The sequence below is a fragment of the Melozone crissalis genome, unplaced genomic scaffold (genome assembly GCF_028551555.1).
Source record: "Melozone crissalis strain CALT ecotype California unplaced genomic scaffold, PUWL_Pcris_2 ptg000005l_1, whole genome shotgun sequence".
In the NCBI taxonomy this organism is placed as follows: domain Eukaryota; kingdom Metazoa; phylum Chordata; class Aves; order Passeriformes; family Passerellidae; genus Melozone; species Melozone crissalis.
In genome coordinates, this window is record NW_026535783.1 from 29,608,162 (window position 1) to 29,627,095 (window position 18,934).

General features: G+C 44.1%; 1 protein-coding gene across 1 annotated transcript; it reads left to right on the forward strand.

Annotated features, from left to right (window-relative positions):
• The first annotated feature begins 1,325 nt into the window (after positions 1 to 1,325).
• FUT10 (fucosyltransferase 10) lies at positions 1,326 to 14,637 on the forward strand. The gene is made up of 5 exons (XM_054284736.1): positions 1,326 to 1,483; positions 3,378 to 3,581; positions 4,253 to 4,538; positions 10,491 to 11,326; positions 12,589 to 14,637. Exons 2-5 carry the CDS (start codon positions 3,501 to 3,503, stop codon positions 12,811 to 12,813), a joined length of 1,428 nt encoding a protein of 475 aa, XP_054140711.1. The 5' UTR covers positions 1,326 to 1,483; positions 3,378 to 3,500; the 3' UTR covers positions 12,814 to 14,637.
• The last annotated feature ends 4,297 nt before the right edge of the window (positions 14,638 to 18,934 follow it).

Here is an 18,934-nt window from a genome sequence, read left to right on the forward strand (position 1 = left end):
ACTTCAAAAATAATATTAAAACCCAGCCTGAAAGCTTCTACTTAAAAATATGACTCCAACAGCTAAAACCTTTGGGAGGAAGAGACAAATAGGACAAGAGCTGGGATTAATCTTTAAACAAAGACTGGCGTATAAGTAAATCTGTATGTCCCAGCATTGTAGTATCGCTTGTTAGTTTTCATCTTAGGAGGAGACTGGTAGTTCAGAGAGAACTCAGAGCTCTCTGCTGCAGTAAGACGTGGGTGTTGTTCCAAAGGGGCTACTGGCAAGAATAGCTGTAGTGGAAAGGGAGCAGAGCCAGCATGACTCGGGTCTCATGGACACTGCTGCAGAGGGCTGGATTCGAGATGCCTGCTGGGTGCCCTTCTGATCCTCTCAGGAAGGCTGCCAGCGTTACACACCCAGAGTAAGGAGATGAGCTGTGTGCATAAAATTTCTACAGCTTTTATCAGTCATGCATTTCAGTTGAGTCGCAGGTGTCCCCTCTGCCTCCTCTGGAATTCTGCTTCCCTCCACTCCCCTTGCAATCACCCCTGCCTGCCATGTCTGGGTTAGAAACAGCAGATGCCTCACTTTCAAGTGTTTCTGTATAAGTACCTACGGAGAAGCGTATAGGTATGAGGTATTTCTATGTTAATACAAATGTGTATGTATGCAAAATGTGAATGACATATACAAGAACGGGTGGTTCCTAAGTCTGTATCTGGTGGGTAAGTACTGAGCTGACCTTGCAGAACCAAGCTTTTGGGGTAAACATCTGTAAAGAGTAAGAGGTGCACCAAGTGTTTCCCAGCTTCAGGAAGCCCCGAGCGGGCAGAGAGGACTGTTCCCTGGTCGGCAGGCACGGCCCGGCAGGGATGCCCCGCAAGGCTGGAAGCACGGCAGGGTCTCAGCTGCGGGGCGCTGCCGCAGCCCCGCTCCAGAGGGACGAGGGATGCGCCCTGCCCTCGGCGAGCGCGGGCCGGCTCTCCCAGCTCCTCGGGGCTTCCCAGCTGCCGTGACGCATTTCTCTTTCTGACTGCCCGCTGGCCTCATGCAGTCCATGTAAAGTCTCCGTCAGGATAGCGCCAGCACTGTTGTAAAAAAAACGCCACAAAACCGCAAAGCGCGCTATTATGCAAACAGCTATAGGAATCAGTGTCGGGGCGGATTTATTTTTGGGAACCGGGTGAGGTCTTGCAGTGAGGGTTTGCAGAGGACCAGTCGGGTGGCGTGGAAGTGACGGCGCTCTCATGGCGATCACTCCTCCGCGTTCCCCGTGCAGGCCCCGGCGGCCCGGGGCAGAGCCGACCCCTTCCCCGCCCCCGCGGCTGGGCGGAGGGAGGCGGCATCCGCACCGCCCCCGCCCCGCGCCCGCCGCCCCTCCGCCCTGCAAGTGGGTGCACTAGCTGAAAGTTAAAAAAAAAGCAGCAAAACACCCCAAACCCCCTCAGACCCGGCCAGAGGGAGACGGTGGCGGTGAGGCGGGAGCGAGTTTCTCGGGGTGAGTACGGCGGCGGGCCCCCGGCCGGAGGATGCCCGACCCACGGCGGGAGCAGGGCCGGGGCTGCGGGATGCGCAGAGCCTCGGTAACGGAAGGGGCAGCGTTTCGGGGAGCGGGAAAAACCCTGGCTGGGATGCTGAGCCCATAGAATTGCGGCGACACAGAGCTGGAAGGAGAGGCGGGGGCCAGAGCTGGCAGGAAGTTTGGAAGCATTTGCAGAGAGCTGCTGCTCCCGCAGGGCAGCCTGGGGTGGTGATTTATCCTTCTTCCCTCAAGTCCTCAGGGCCGCCGCTCAGCCTGGCAGAGGTGGGAAAGCTTTGCAAGATCATCCTTGCCAGTGGCGCTGGGACGGGACAGAGCTTTCCTTGCGTGGCCCAGGCCAAGTGCGCGCCGCAGTGCTGGGCAGAAGTATTGCATGTTGGGGACCGCAGATGCAAAAATGAAGTGGCTCAGTGGTACCGGGGGGTTAATAGGTGGAATACACCCGTGCTATGGTCAGTTCCCCCTCTAGAACCTGAAAATGTGACAATTACTGCTACTCTTTTAGCACGGCAGGAGTTAGTACGGTGTTCAGTGGATCATCAGAATCTTGCTTTTTGCCATGCACTGGCCTGGTAAGATATGTGGTGTTAAAAATATTGTCCAGCTCCAGGTGTGCCAACACAGCAGTGGGCAGAATTCATCCCCTTCCCCTCCTGGTGCCGCTTTTTGGCTGTACTGCAGAGGCACAGAAGGTGCAGAGGCTTTATGGAGAATCCTGCCTGATCTGAGAAGCACTTAACTGGCAGCCATGCACTTTCACACCCACACAGACCTTCAAAAGCAGCTGGCCTGTGCAGAGCAGAATTGCACAGCAGGGTTTCATGTCAGCTTTTGCTAAAGAGGCCTTTCTGATGTTTGAGGGAAAGGGATGAACTCATGTGCCAGGAAGAGCAGAAAAAGAATATTTTTTGTCCTCTAGCTGTCAGCACCACCCTGATAGTACAACAGCAGGAAGTAGGTTTGGGACCCATCCCTCTTTGTCAGGGCTTTAGAACTTTGTGATTTGGATTAAGATGGGGGGAAAGCTGGCAGGAAAACAAGCATAAATTTCATTGTCATATCTCTGAATTTTCAGAACACCCTCATTTTCAAACTTTACATCTCTGTGTGAAGTGCTACAGTCCTATCTTTCTACCATCCTTTATTTTTATTTTTCAAGACGTGGCTGGAATTTTGCAACTTCTGCTGCCACGAGTTGGGATTTTTTTGCAGAAACATCCATCATGCAAGAAAACAGTAGGGTTCTCTGAAAGCCAAAAAAAGCACTGGGGAAGGGAAAGTTATTTGAAGAGAGGCAGACCAACACAGGTGCAGATTACTCAGAAAGGGGAACTTTTTAAATTTAACTGTATATGTGTGTGTATCATGTGGCTACTTTCTCTATGCATTGGACACAGAGCATATTCCATGAGCTTTCTTTATGTTTGTGAAGAGAAGTCACAGGAGACTGAAGTGTAGTAAGTCCAAGGCCAGGTAGTTGTGTGCCTTTCCAGGAGCATTTTCAGAGATTGCCCAGAGAAGGAAAGTCTTTCGTTGCTTCCCTGTTTGTGAGTCTGCTGAAAAGCAGCACAGGTTGACATCTGAAACTCATGAAAGCAGTGGCCCTCACACTCTACTGAGCCAGTGCCATTCCTTACACTGACTACAAGGATGAGAGGATGTCCAGGATGTCTACAGGGAGTGTATGTGCCTGGGCCTTTGTGAGCAAGAGTGCTGTCTTGGGCAGGCTGCTTTCTGGATACCTGGCTGAAAATGTGGCTCTGGCACCTACAGAAGGCTATGGGTAGACATGGAACTAACCACTGAGCTTTGAAGCAGCTGTCTGTGTTGATGCTCTACTCTTTTTCAGCAGTAGTCACCATGAAGAGCAATAAGGATGAAGTGGGAAAGCCCAGCAGCAAAGAGTGAAGACTTTGGATGAGCTGACCTTCCTAATGCCTAGATGTAACTGCTCTGGCAGGCCTGGTAGTGCAGCATGATTAGGATGAGGAGGAAGATACTTTGGGCATCTTGCTTCTGCTTTGCAGCTGCCTTTTTCCTTGTGCTGACACTCCAGGTACAGGGGCAAGGGGGTGGGGTATATTTGAGATTGCTGTCAAAGCAGGAGACAATTCTGTCACATGAGAGAGGCGACAGACATTTTCCGTACTAGTCAGTGCTTCACCAGGAGTTACTCTGTTAGCAGCGTTGGCCTTGTGGTGATAGCTGACTCTGGAAATGACACAACCCAGAGAATACTTTTCTTGTATATATCCTTAGCTCCCGGAGGAGTTTCTCAGCAATGTTGCAACATACCATGCCATGTTGTCTTGCCTCTATCCAGCATTGCCTCCTCTTTTCACGTGTTTGAACTCCTTAGGCTGGGGGACAAGGCTGTAATGGGTTTTTTAACAGCTAATTTTCAGAAGAAACCTAGCTATTGAAGGGCTGTTTTCTGCCCTATGCATTTTCCAGGGAGAAAAGAGAAGTTGTGTTGTTAAGTCACATATGATGTGGCCATGTCTCTGTACAGAAATGTATTTTCTGCCTTCTCCTTACAATTTAAAATTAAAGCTTTTGCTGTTCTGATGTATGACCTCATGTTTGCAGTTGGTGAAATGCATCCCATTTGACTGACAGAAACTTAACATACTGACTTAGTGCTTGATACCTTAATTCTGGATTGCAAGCAGATGTCCTGGCTAATGACAGCGATGTGTTGTGATATGTATGTTTCTTTCCCTGAAGGTTATCACCGAACTGGGCAATTCAGAGAATAAGGTGTCAGTAATCTCCAGCATGCACAGCAGCCCATTGAAGCCTGGGGAGAGACATGCTTTTCAGTTTAAGAAGCAGGAACTTTACAGCAGCTTCAAGACAGAGTCTGATGTAAATCACTATCCTGTCCTGCTCTGGTGGTCTCCCCTGACTGGAGAGACAGGGAGATTCAGTCAGTGTGGAGAGGATGTTTGCTTCTTTACTATAAACAAGACCTACCAGCACAATCCGATGACAAGAGCATTTCTGTTCTATGGTAAGAATCTATTTGTTTTTAAAGAAGTAACTTTTACTCCTGCTTAGTTCTTTCCCCATAGGGATTAAGCATTCTAGGTGGCAATGACTTAGAACAGGAAATTTATGCAGCTCATTGGGTTAAACTTTGTTTGGTGCTGAATACCATTAGAAGTGCTCTGTAAAACTACTCTGAAGAGTGACCATGTACATCTGTAATATGACTGATGCCTTGTCTCATGCTGCTTTCCAATCACATGTACTCCCTGTTCATGGAAGAAAAGATAATTTCATGTCATTGCCAAAGCATTTAAAGACAGTCTGAGATCAAGCCTGTTGAGGGATGGGTAGATATAAATCTAATTGTGTCAGGAACCCACGTCTTAAAAAAGGAACCCACTAGGCCGCGGCAAAATATCCAAATATGGATAGCATTGTAAACAGACCAGTGAAGAGATTTTTGCTTTTATTTCCAGCACATCAGTCTCAGAATACAAAATGGAGACATGACAGCTCACTGATCCACCCCAAAATGTATCCTCTGAGAGGGCTCATACAGCAATACATAAAATCATCTCAGTCTACATTTTTAGCCAATCACACACAGAAAACACATATTGACAAGCATTCTATCCAATCTTATAAAACATACGTAATGGTAGCTAAAACAAAGACTAGTTCATAAGAGACAAAGAACAGAGTTCTATTCATGCTAATCTTCTGAAGATATACATTAAATAACCTTGTTGCCATCCTAAAGCCAATTCTACTGAGGCCTATTGTTGTTTGTCACGTCTACTGCTTGGGAAACTTTTCTGCTTGCATGGGAAACTTTTTTGCAATGCTAAAAAAACTCCAATCTAAGGCTTACATACCTTTTTTAACTATTTCTTAAAAATCCTCTAACCTTATGGATTCCAACAAAGCCAACTTTTTCCAGTCTTCTGGCTTGTCACCCCTAGCAGACACTCTGTTGCACTTGTGCAAGTCTTTTGTCTAAAAATAATGCATTCTCTGGTAACAGAGAAACTCCCCTGCCTCAAGTGCCAAGAAATTACTAGCAGACTCTAAATGGAATGTAGTGAAAGAAACCTATTGATTCCATACAGGGAGCAGCAGTTAGTGCAATCTTCTGAGCCGCTTTGGCTCTGCCAGGGACTTCCCATTACATACACTGTAAAGTGAGTCTACAGAGCATGAAAGATGCATCATTTAAAAGTAGATCTTACTTCATCAACTTTGTTCTTTTCCCCCATACAGTTGTTTTTGAAAGAAAGCATAAGTTTTAGGTGGAAAAATAAATTCAAATGCTTTTCTCTGACTGGTATGTTCAGATATTTTGTCTGGAAATAAAATAAATCAGGATACTGAATCTCATTTACTCAACCTGAATACAGGTGAAGTGGAAATATAGGGAAGAAGGGCCCTAAGCTTTGTTGTTATCAGTGAAAGAAAAACTTCTCATCACTGATCTTTTTAGATCTCCCAAGTAGGTCAGCTTTATCAGATAATATGGTGGTTAATCATGAAAGCAAAGGAATAACAGCAAAGGAATGAGAAGCTGACCCAATTAAAGACAAAGAAAGCTGGATTGCATGACAGGAAAGCTGTAAAGTCTGGTGGTTTTGGTCTCTAGTAGTAGTTTAATTTGTCTTTTTCAGTATTAGAAGGATTGTTGCTCTTCATTTTTAGCAGGCTTCTGGACATAGTTTACTCTCACATTTTTAAAAGATAATTTATACTGGGCGCAAGACTCTCCCTGTAGCTTTTTTTTTCTTTTTATAGTGATGCATCACTATAAAAAGAAAAAAAAAGCTACAGGGAGAGTCTTACGCCCAGTATAAATTGTCAAAATATGCATAATTGTTACTTATTTTTTAACCACAGTAAATGATCTCACAATGCCAAAACAGAGTTTTTCTTTCATTCTCTCTTTCTCTCCCTCTCTCCCCCTGCCATGATGCAGTGAGCTGTGAGTCTACAAAAAGGCATATTTTACTTTTACAGACTTTCCCTCTAAAGAGCCTGCTGAGTGAAAATTAGGTATCTGCATTTCCATGCTAAGGCTGGATCAGAGCACAGTTTCACCTTCCAAAAAATGCAATAATTTCTCCAGTACTTGATCAGTAAGCTAATCAAGAGAAGAATGATCTAAAGATTAAGAAAAGCACTGTGCAAAAATACAGGATATTGATGTTTCCCAGCACAACTGCTTTGTTAGGAACACCAGCTTTTATGCAGCTTGTCCCGACTCACTGTCCTGGCCTGGGGAGCCCCTCAGTGTAGGTGATAACTTTGTCAAGTGTCGCTGTCTTTTTTTCTGAAATGAAATGTGGCATCTCCTTGCTAGACTTTGTTTCTGCTTTTGTGAGAAATTCCCAGCTCCACCTTTTCAGTGTCACATAATTCATAGAATGTAGTATTTATCATGAGCTGTCAATGTGACTCAGTCAGCATGAGCTGGAACTGTCAGGGCCTCAGGGATGTTGTTCCTAAGAGAGAAGGGATATCCAGCTGTTCTGTGCTGGAGCACTGAGTCCTTGGAGTATGACTTCTGAATGGAAGATGTCTTCTAAAATGCATAACCTCTCCTAGCAGCATATATATTTCTCTTCTGCATATCTAAGATTTGCAAAATAATAGTTAGGAAGTGAAATTGCTCATAATTCTAGTCTTGTGGTACTTTATTCCATCATGTGCTTCCTTATTTCCTTCATCTCACGGGGTAGGGGGCATGCTGATGTCATCTTTCCTTTAATCCTTTTTGTCTTCTTGCTGGACTGAGGTCGATTAAGTGTTGTATTAAATTCAGTCGTTCTGATGCACTCTGATCTGTACTGTGTCCAGTTTTGGGCCCCTTATTTCAAGAAGACATTGAGGTGCTGGAGCATGCCCAGAGAAGGGCATCAAAGCTGGGGAAGGGTCTGGAGAAGTTCAGTGAGGATGGCTGAGGGAGCTGGGGTTGTTCAGCCTGGAGAAAAGGAGGCACAGGGGTAACCTTATCACTCTTGATGACTCCCTGACGAGAGGCTGTAGCCAGGTGAGGGTTGGCCTCTTCTTCCAGGCAACCAGTGACAGGATGAGAGGACACAGCCTCAAGCTGAACCAAGGAGACGTCCAGGTTGGGCATCAGGAGAAATTTTTTCATGGAAAAGGTTGTTAAACATTGAAGTGGATTGCCCAGGGTGATAGTGAAGTCACTATCCCTGGGGTTGTTCAAGAAACAACTGGTCGTGGAATTAAGTGCCATGGTCCAGTTGACAGTGTGGTCATTTATCAAAGGTTGAATTTGATAATCTTGGAGGTCTTTTCCAACATAAATGATTCTGAGATTCTGAGATTTTATAGTGCATTTTTCTTTACATTTCTCTTTGCCTGACTTAACTGTCTCCTAGTTTGGTAAGTTTTATGTGTTGCTTTTTTGTCTTTCTCTCATTCTTGTCTGTGTTTCCATCCCCTTTTTCCTGCAACACTACCTGAAAGAGGGAGCACCCTTGTAAGAGACCGAGCTGCAGTGCTGGGATTGCAATCCACAGCATTTCATTATTGTAGGTATGCACTGTTTCTTCTCTTGGCATCACCTAAAACAAAGTGTTTTCAAAGCCAGACAGACTTTATGAATTTCTCCATGAGGATTTGATTAACTTTCAGTTTTCCTCACCTTCTTCTGTCACAAAATAACACACCAAAAACAAGATAACACATCAAAACCAGAAGAACCAAATAATATTTTTTCTTGAGTGGCATACCCTTTCATTCTTTTAGTGCTGAGGACTTAGGACCTGAGCAGAAGACAGAAGGTCAATGTTTAGTGGCCTTAAACATCCCCACCTGATGTTCCTGAAGGATCTTGCTCTATAGGAGATTTTTATATTTCTGACAGCTAACTTCTGTCTCTGCTGCAGTAATGAAGTCTCATATTAGTTTTATAAGGTTGTCCTTGGAGTCATTTTGGCAGGCTCATATATCTGCCAGGACCACTGGGCATTTTTAAAAATATTCTTCATATCTTTGTTTTTAGATCAGTATTCTGTGTAAGGCTTTTGCCAGCACCCCCTTCTTTTTGCCATCAGTGATTTGAGGTCAGGGGTAGACCTCAAACCACTGTAGAATGGAGAGTGAAAAGTTACAAGTGTGAGTGAGATGGTGTTAGGACCCACCTCTGAAGGATGGTAACTGAGGTTCCTTTTAATAGATTCCTTGGGTGAATTAGAATGAAACCAGTCTGGATGACTGGTGTGTATAGATGAGCCAGGTTTATTTCAAAACAATTTAATTGCAGTGGAAAGAAGGTATATGGCTCTAATTCTTTCCTATAAAAGTATAAAAATCTCATGAAGAAAATATGTAAGGAAAAGAAAGAGAAAAAGAGGAGGAAGGGATAAAAGGAAGGAATTAGATAGTGAAGAGGAAAAAGACACCTCTGATGGATCCAGTGATGATTCTTGATCATTGCAATTTTGATGTCCAAGATAGGAGTGATGGTTGCAGTCTTCATTCATTGAGGGTAGGGGCCTGCAAAACAAAGAGTGTACTGGGTTATATACTTTTAAATTGGCATGGGAATACCTAGATCCCTTCCCAGGGATGGGAATTTTTTGTGTCTGCAACAGTACAAGGCATGTGCAGTCTTCTTATGGAGAGTTCCTGGTCAGAGTTGAGGTGGTTTGCAGTTGTTTGTGGTCCATAGCCCCCTATAGAGATATGGCTACTGTTTGACCCTGCCTCTTGTGACTGTGCATCTCTGTCTTATGGTGAAAGAGGGAAGCTGGCATGGAGAAAGCATTACTCTGCCTCCAGAGAATCTGCTGCTTACTGGTCATTCCCCTTAGTTGGTTTAAGCACAACCTGTTTAAGACCTTATATTCCCAATTGTCCCAGATGCAATCATCCATGGAGTTTGCTACACAAAGGTTAGGCTGCCACAGATGGTAATTTATCTGAAGATAAGAATTTGTGATATTTTCTGAACCAGCTCTTCAGTGTTATTTTTAGTTTTTGAACCTGTCTTGCTTGGCAATATTAGCTAAAAGTTTTGTATGTTCAGTGCCTTTTCTTAAGTAGAAAACAGATACGGTTCTAGGACAGTGAGGAAGTATCTTGACAGAAATGGGGCAAGTTTGCATATAATCTGCGGTAAGACTGGTCATGAGAGTGTAGTGCAGTAATAATGGAGAGCAAGCAGTGCATTAATGAACTGGTACTTTCAACTTAGTTTTGTACAGACCAGCCTTTGAGAAAAGTCATCTATGTTTGTCCTAAGGTTTCGACCACACTTTTCCCAATTTCTGCAGTTGACTGTTTTTAGAGTTTAGACATTATTCTACTTCTATTATTGGCATTACTTTGAGGATCTGTCTTCTGCCAGAAGCTACTTCTTTATGTATCTGGTAGGCAGTTGTGATACATCACCTCTTAATTTCCTCTTTGAAAAGTTAATAGTTCCTAAGTCTCTACAGTTCCATGTCTTTTAAAAACTTGAAGTAATTATTTTTTTCTTCTTAATCCTGTCCAGGATTTTAGCATCCATTTAGTTGTTTTATTACTAGAACCAAACTGAGTTCTGTGGTAACCATTTTCTTCACATCACAGAGGAAATACCATCTGTTCCCCTGTTTAGAGAACCAGGGGATTATTAAACATCTTACTAGTCTCATTTCAGTGCATTGAAATATGGAATTCCTAGTGATCCTTTGAAATGAGAGGCCTTTAAACTAATATGACATGAAAGGAAACCACTTTAATATTAACTACTGATCCCACTTCTCTAGGTTCTTCTGCTATGAAATTCATTTTTATCTGTCATTATGCTCTTGTGCCTTTGCATTAATTGCATTCTTTGAAATAACTGCCTTATAGTGTCAGAAATGTGATGGTTGTAGCACTGATACTACATTAAAACTAGACTTCTGTCATTGTAGTTAGTGTCACATGATACATAAGATCAGGATGAACACTGTTTGCTTTTGTCTAGGTACTGACTTCAGTACAGACAGTTTACCTCTTCCTCGTAAAGACTATCATGACTGGGCCCTTTTCCATGAAGAGTCACCGAAAAACAACTACAAACTCTTCCATGAAGCAACCATCACCTTATTCAACCACACTGCGACATTTAGCCGCCACTCTCACCTGCCACTGACCACTCAGTATCTTGAGGGTGTAGAAGTCCTGAAGTCATTGAGGTTCATGATCCCTCTGCAGATGAAAAACAGCCTGAGGAAAAGGCTTGCACCGCTTGTGTACGTGCAGTCTGACTGCAACCCCCCATCTGACCGGGACAGCTATGTGCGTGAGCTGATGTGCCACATTGAAGTAGACTCTTATGGGGAATGTTTGCATAATAGAGACCTTCCTCAGCATCTCAGAAATCCAGCTGCCATGGATGATGGAAACTTTTTAAAAATAGTGGCACAGTACAAGTTCATTCTTGCTTTTGAAAATGCTATCTGTGAAGATTACATCACTGAAAAACTCTGGCGGCCACTGAAGTTGGGAGTAGTGCCAGTGTACTTTGGGTCTCCCAGCATTGTAGACTGGCTTCCTAGTAACAAGAGTGCAATCCTGGTATCCAGTTTTTCACACCCTCGGGATCTGGCCCGCTATATCAAAACACTGGATACAAATGATGAAGAATATGAGTCCTATCTGCAATGGAAACTGAAAGGGGACATTTCCAACCCAAGACTGCTTAGAACAATGAAGGAACGCAAGTGGGGAGTGCAGGATATCACCCAGGACAATTACATTGACACCTTTGAGTGTATGGTTTGTAACAGAGTGTGGGAAAACATCAGACGGAAAGAAAAGGTATGTGTGAATTTGTGTTTGTGTCCCAGAGAGGCTTTAAAATGGCATTAGGGTCAGATTTGTCCCAGGAAGTTTGGTTACCAGATTTCCAGCTAGCTGACAGCCGTGGTATTCCAGTGCCATTGGGTTGTACATCCTCATGTAAACAGGTGTTGAGAATGTGTGTTCCTCACAGTGCTGCAGTGCAGTGTGTGAGCGCATGACATTGACCACTGAGCTGGTGATCATTTTCAGCTGCAGGCTTAGCTGTTCAGGGAGGAGATTTTTTTCATGTTGCAGAAAGTAGCCTAACATGTTGACCTTCTTCAGATGATCTGGAACATTTGGAAAGAGGTTGTCCAGAAAGGTTGTGAGATCTCTACCCTTGGAGGTGTTTTAAGACTAAGCTCAATTTTGCCCTAGGCAATTTTATATGATTACACCTGTTTAGAAGGGGGAACTGAACTAGAGATCTATGTCTTCTGATCTGTCTTAAGCACTCTATCACTGTCAGTTTCTGTATATGTGTGGGTACGTTCACATGCCATTGTCTGTGGGCACGTTTGGTGACTAAACACTGAAACAGTTTCTAAGCCAGGTTGTGTGTTTGTGAGAAGCCGTACTTTAGCTGATGACCATCTGAGCAATACATTAAATGGTCAGCCAGTAGAGGGGAGATGGAGAAAACTTTTGAAGTTATTAAGGTGAACTGAAGTGATGAGAATTACAAACTGGCAAGCATTACACTTAACCAGAGTTTTCTCTTTAAGTCCGGTGCAAATCTGGACATATGTTCTCTCTTTGAGTTAGGAATGCAGCCATGGAAAGGTAGCGAATGGATAGATACAGATTTTCCTTTCCGGTGCTTTTGACGCTTTCTAGTCAGTAAAATTATGAAGACCAGTTTGCTCTACTGGCCAGATTCGTGGCTTGTTTTTTTTTTTTCCCTTAGAAAAAGAATCTCAGTAAGTGTGTGCATATTTAAGATGGAACCAGAATATAATGATGAAAATATAACTCCTTGTCTTGTAATTTCATTTTGTGTGGGCTGGTGCTGCTCATTTGCAGCCAAACCTTATCTGAGACTCAGATGCATGACTTATCAACATGACTGAGCTTGTCCCAGACACTTAGGGGAAGCCTTCCACAGGGACATGGGTAGAGCCTGCAGCAGGAAGAAGAGTGTAACTGACATGATTGGACAGTGTACTAATGGCACAGCACTTTTCTTCTCTGTTTGCCTGGGTCCCTGAATAACCCCTTTTATTTGTCTTCATTGCCAGGGATGGCTGCCCCAGAGGTGGGAGGCTCAGGTTAATCATCTGAGCTGCCCCAAACCAGAGGCATTCTGGTTCTCATCGTCAAACCCTGGCTGGATTTCTCTCCAAAAGATGTGGATACCAAGCTTCGAGCAATCCAAGAAAGAAGCCTGGGCACTGAGGCACCTGGTGGAAAGGAACAAGAATTTTACAGCTGAAGAATTTTGGATGCTTGTATTCAAAGAATAAGCACAACAGACCTGTAGAACAGAGTGAGTGCCTCAGAGGAGTTTCTGTGGAATTTTCTTTTGCAGGTGACCTTATCATTTAGGATTAGTAGCCATGGGAAGTAGACCTGTGAGAGTGAATTTAGTATGTTCAGTGCCCAAGGGGCACTGAGAAATGCTAAACAGTCAAATCATTCTGCCAGGTAATATATGCACATATATATGCATATATTTATATTTAGAATGATTTATATTAATTGTCATTTGTTCAACTGTTCGGGCGTTAAGGTCCTGGTTGTCAAGATTCTCAAAGCCCAGATTTAAACACACAGCTAATTACCCTGAAGCAGATGGCTCTCCCTTCATCTTTAGATACATACCTGCCTAGTCTCAAGACCCCTTTTTCCCCAGTCCAGGACCCTCTTTTGCTGTATTGATAGTCATAAAGTGCAGAGCAGCTGACACCATTGCAGAGGTACAGCTTCTTTGCTGCTTTGGAGGTAGACTAAAAACTTGGGACTGTGTCCCTGGCTAGCTGTTTATTATCAAATTTCCTGACATCAGCAGATTTAAGCAGGGACTTGGTGGGCTTTGTGTCCTGACACTGAGTGCCAATGTAACGTACATTAATGGTTGGCACAAGGAAGCACCATCTGTTAGTGTCCGGGGACAGATTGAATGAAAACGTGCTGGCTCAGATTTACCCACCATCTTTTGCTAAAAATAAGCAGAGCACACGAGTATCTCTACAACCCAGAAATAGGGTTGGCTTAGATCTGACTTATCTTCTTGCCTTTCTGATGATGTATTTGTATTCTGATGGAAGTATTTGTATTGTGTATAAACAGGAAATTATGCAATTAAAAGGGTAGGGATAATACAGAGTCCATTGGTACTGAAGTCTTCAGTAGGTCCAAGGAGAAAAAGGCAGCCTTCCTGTTTTAACACACAAAACCTCAAATTACTTAATCTGATGAAGAATAAAATTTGGTGATCTTGATCATCACTTGCCAAAAGACACACCTTTGCCTGGTATTTAGACTGTTGCAGTTTTCTTTCCAAGTTCTTTCAACTTCAGTCTGTGGAGGAGTCAATTTTCAGAGGATCTGCAAAATGGCAGTAACTGTGTGAAGCCATTCAGATGAGTGACACTCATTCGTACACATGCTCACATATGATGATGCAGGCAAATGGAATTACTAATCCAGGGTTCTTTACATTGCTGGAAAGGCAGATTTTCACCTGTGTGAAATTTCCATGGAATTGTTCATTGCACCAGGTTATTTTAAAATTTCTGTCAAACACACTTCTGTTTTATGAAGGGGTAGCCAAATAGTGGCAATGGAGAAGGGTGTGAATAGCATTTACACCAAGAAATTCAGCTGTGAAATTTACTTACCTTGGAAAAGTTTCCTCACTAGAAATTTCCTCAACAAATAGCTGGTGAATTTTTAATTACTTTTAAATCTGTTAAAGGAAAGGTGAGTTTTGTGGCCATGAACAATAGAGTATTGGTCATTAGTATCAGGTATTGTTTCTATGAGAATGTATTTTGTTTTGATGAAGCAAAATATTCCCACTGAAATTTTTCACCACTAGTGTTTTCCTAGTGTGACACACAGCATCTGTTGGACATCTTAAACACTTTCCCCAGTGGTCTGCAGTGCAAATGATGACCTGGCTCCATGAATGAAGTTCTTCAGGAAAGTGACATTAACTAAAGTGACTTACAGGGTTTCCTAGATCAGGGCTGAAAACTGGACATAAACACCAAAACATTTGGAAAGGGAACTGCTCAATGCCCATCTGTTGCCATGAATGTCTGTTTCACCTCCCAGGATGATAAAAAAACCATGGAAGACTGCTTCTTGTTGTTATTGATTTTTTGTTACTTTGTTTTGTTTTGTTTTGTTTTGTTTTGTGATGTTCTGCTGTCTCCTTGGCCAAAACTCTCAAGCCACGTTGTTTAAAGACCTCAGGAACTGCACAACTGGATTTTTTCTGTGTTTTCATGGTGGAATCTGTCGGATTCTGACCATCCTGAGCAGTCTGGATAATATAGATATTACCCAAAGATATAAGACATATTTATCTCAATTTTTAGTGTTTTGTTGTCCTTCATTTTAATTTGGCGGAGTGTGAGGGAAAGAAGGATTGCGACCCAGCTGCTGATAGTTCAAGTGGTCAGCAGTCTGTGTTTCAGAAGAGGTAGCATGTTCATCCACTGCTGTACACAGTAGAAAGATGAGTCTCCAGAGCAGTTGCCTAGAAGTGTACTGTGGTTTAATTGTTAGTCATCTCACAGTGCATTCTTTTTACAGGATAAACTCTTGAGTCCCACAAGCTAGTTCAGAGCAATCTCCATTTGGCCTCTTCATTTTTTAATTACCTTGTGTTGGATTTTGGTGCTGTCTGGATGGTCTGGGAAAAGCCCAAAGATGGCCTTGGGCCCCCGGGGTTCGAAAGGACGAGAGGAAGCTTCAGAATTGTTCTCGGTCTCGGTGTTTATTAATTGCTTATCTAAAAGATTTTCTCTTGGCCTGACAGAGTTCTGCTCAGCAGTCAGCCATGGGCACACACACTGAGAGCCCCTGGGGCGGTCGTCTATCTTTATACCCGGAGTTACGTATACAATATTTATCATTTTTCTCCAATACCCTCTACCCTTATTAACCAGTGTTCCCCTAGTAAGGTCCAATCCTGGAGTGCCAACTCCACCACAGAAGATGGAGGCCTAGAGGAAGAAGAAGAAGGAAAAGGGCACGCCCCAATTCCTCCATCTTACCTCTCTAGACCCCCCTGTACAGGGATCTTAAACCCTGTATCTCACACTCCAATTAACTTATCCCTTCACCATTCACCCCAGTGAAATCCTCCCGTCCTCATACTGATGTCATCTCCCATGTGGGATCAAAGTCCAGCCACCAGACATTTCTGGCAACATTCCAGGACTCCCGAGCCCCCCAGGGGCGGTCTCGTTCACCCTGCACCCCAGTTCTGAGAGACTGAGATCCCACAACCTTGTAGGATCTTTTTTCTTGTGCTGGATGGAGGGTTTGTGAACATCCCTCTAGGAGATTTATGGCAAGAATTTGTGCAAGCTTACCAAGTGTAAGAAAGACTGACCATCATGAATTCTAGGTTGATCTCTTGTCTCCCTCCTCTGCTCCGAGGAGGAAAAAGCAGAATTTTTTATTTAGCAGATTTGCTAGCTTTCCTACCATGTACAGGTTTGTAATTCTAGCCAACAGAGGGATGCAGTTTGTTTCACACACAGATGGTACAGTCCTTTCTTTTTTTGGTTTCTTTTTGCCCTAGAAAGACAATAGCAGAATAGTTGTGAAAAACTCTGTACTTCCAAAAATGAGAGCTGATTCTGTATGAACATCTGATCCTGTATGAAGTGCATGCTTCCCAACCTCTTACATGATGGTGACAAGATGTCCTGATTTCCTCTGATGTGGCATATTGACATGACAAGGACAGTTCCTTCTGGGTTTGCATTTATTCCACTGAACCCACACCTGTCAGCTACAGGGGTATCATAAATATTTGTGGCCTTTGAGCCCACAGTGACCTTTGCATTTGAAGTACAAAACTTCAAGACCCCTTCAGAAGATGCCTGCATTCAACTTGGAGGTGTCTCAGAAATCTGCAGCATCTCCCTGGTGAGACTGGGAAAGTGCAGTGGTGTCTGGAGTCAGGCTGCAGGGAAACAGGTGTGTGTGAGTGTGAGGAGGAGCTGGGAGAAGCCTCATCTGGGCCCTCCCCTGTCGTACCTTTTGAGGTCCCAAGTCCCTGTCTGGGCTGTGCTGCACCCATGCCTGTACCTGTTCCCATGCCTGTACCTGTTCCCAGTCCTTCTGTCTCAAGCTCCGTCTGTTTCATTCCCGCAGACCTGCACGGCGATTGCTGGGCTGTCACTGACCCTGCCCTCCACCACACCCCTGCCTTGTGTGTCTTGCCTGTGGTGCACCCCCGTGCAGGTACTGCCCTTTTGGCTCCACTCCCAGTGGATTTTTTGTACCCCAGCACAGGGCCTTACCAGAAGTTACAGCTAGTGGGGAATGTCACTTGGAACACTTGGCCCTGCCATAGTGAAGCTTCCTCCAATTTCCTAAGAGTTGCTCCACCTCTTGTTGAGGTGGTCTGCAGCAGATGCTCCCATGCTACCCCTTGTGTTTGGCAACCCCCTGGCCATTATCCATGAGCCCTTAACAGTGCCCTGTCTAGTGGCAGAGTGCTGTGCTGCTGGGCTGCCCATTGCCTACAGTGCTCTGCCTCCTCCATGCCTTCGGCAGCACTCCAGTGATGGGGCCCTCTTGCCACGTAGCTTTGATCCCAAGTATGCACAGAATTGAGGTTTAAAATTTCTTTCCTCCTCTGAACTCTGATCACTTGACCTGCTTTTCCCATATTAGTTCATATTTGCATATTTCTTAGCTTTTCAAAAATCATCTTAACATTGACGCTAACCAACACTTTGGAAGGGCCTAGTGGAGTGGGGGTGTAAACACAGCAGATCATATGAGATTGGTGTGCTTGGAATACGTTAAAGGCACAATGGAGTATTTGCCCTAGAAAATGAACAGCAAGCTGAAGACTGAAGTAGTAATTAAAAAACATGAGAAGGACTTTAACTGTGTTCATTTCAGTGCAAGACAAACCTTGATCCTATACTGTGGACGCACAACTGTGCATTGTGTTCTTCAGAGGTCAAATCCCAGCTTTCCTCCCTCATGCAGCATTTACAGAGAAACAAAGTCGAATGCTTGCTTGTGGCAGACATTAAAGAAAAGCAAAGACGCTGGTAGTGCACATTTGCAGAGCACGTGATGCTCTGTTTTGTCAGCAGCATGGCGTCAGCCTGACATGAAATACAATGAGGGTGGCTTTGTGCTTCTGTAGAAAAGTGTGTCGCTGCTGTGTATGCATGAGGTGACAGTGGGGAGGTCTCATATGACTGACACTGCAGTGCTGTGCTGCACAACTCTGTGGGGACTGTTCACAAACCAGGCCAGGGTTAAAGCCAGGCTCTGTAATTAATGCAAAGAGAGAGCTTGTGAACTACCCTTCTCAGGTGCACTTCCTGCAGAGCACAAGGCATGGAAGGCTAGGTAGGGTGGGGTGGTATGAACATATGCTGCTGTGTCCTGCTGGCTGATATTGCCCCTAAGTGTTTTTTAAACCACAAGTATTGAAGCCTCATGTTTTTAGTTAGTTTTCTAAATGCAGGGTTAATTAATCAATTATTAAAAACCTGCAGTCATTTGCTGATCTCTTTACTCTCTGGCCTTGGAAGATAGGGTGTAGAGACATTATTTTGCATCTGATCAATCAAATGTCTTGAAATCAATCTTGTTTAATGTATGCACATATATTCTGCAAGAAAAGAACTGACCTGAAGATTGCTTAAGGTTGCAAGGCAAAGTGGAAAGAAAAACATTTGTGCTGCTGGTCTTAAACCTGGGATTTTTCTTCTGAAACATTAAGTTTGGGCACCGTCAAGTCCATGAAACCTAGTTCATTTTGCCGTCCCAGTTCCATACCAAAACTAAACACACGCACCAAGTTAACCTATTACATTTTCCTTCAACTTCATATGCTCTCCATTCCAAACCTGGAGTGAAGTGGAAGTCTGGGAAAAGTGCTATCAAAAGAGACTTAGCCAGAAGTTTCATCCTTCGGCTCAGGTGCAGGGCAAGAGTCTGGGAAGAGGCTGCACATTGCTTTCTGATGGTTTGCAACAGAGAATAACCTTTCTGGGATGTGGGTCTCCTGGGTATGCAGAATTGTGGTTGCATGGTTACCTGGCCTGGAAGAAGTGAGTGGGGCAGTAGGCTGAGAGGACTGAAGGGTGTTGCAGTCAGCATGTTTGGGGAAGCCTAAGAAAAGCCTTTCCTGTTTGATGGTTTTTGTTGCAAGCTGCAGGACGTCTTGGGAGCTTTGTCATTCTCCTTTTCAATGCTGTATGTTGTCAGCAGAGAAGCCATCTCCTTCTGGCCCACTAGCATGTGTCTGCTGGATGGTGGGATGTCCTCAGGCTTCCAGTGGATACTGGCTGTGGGTGTCCTTGGAGCAGGGCTGGATCTGCAGCCACTGGAGATGCAGCAGCTGGAGAGACATTGCATCAGTTATTACTG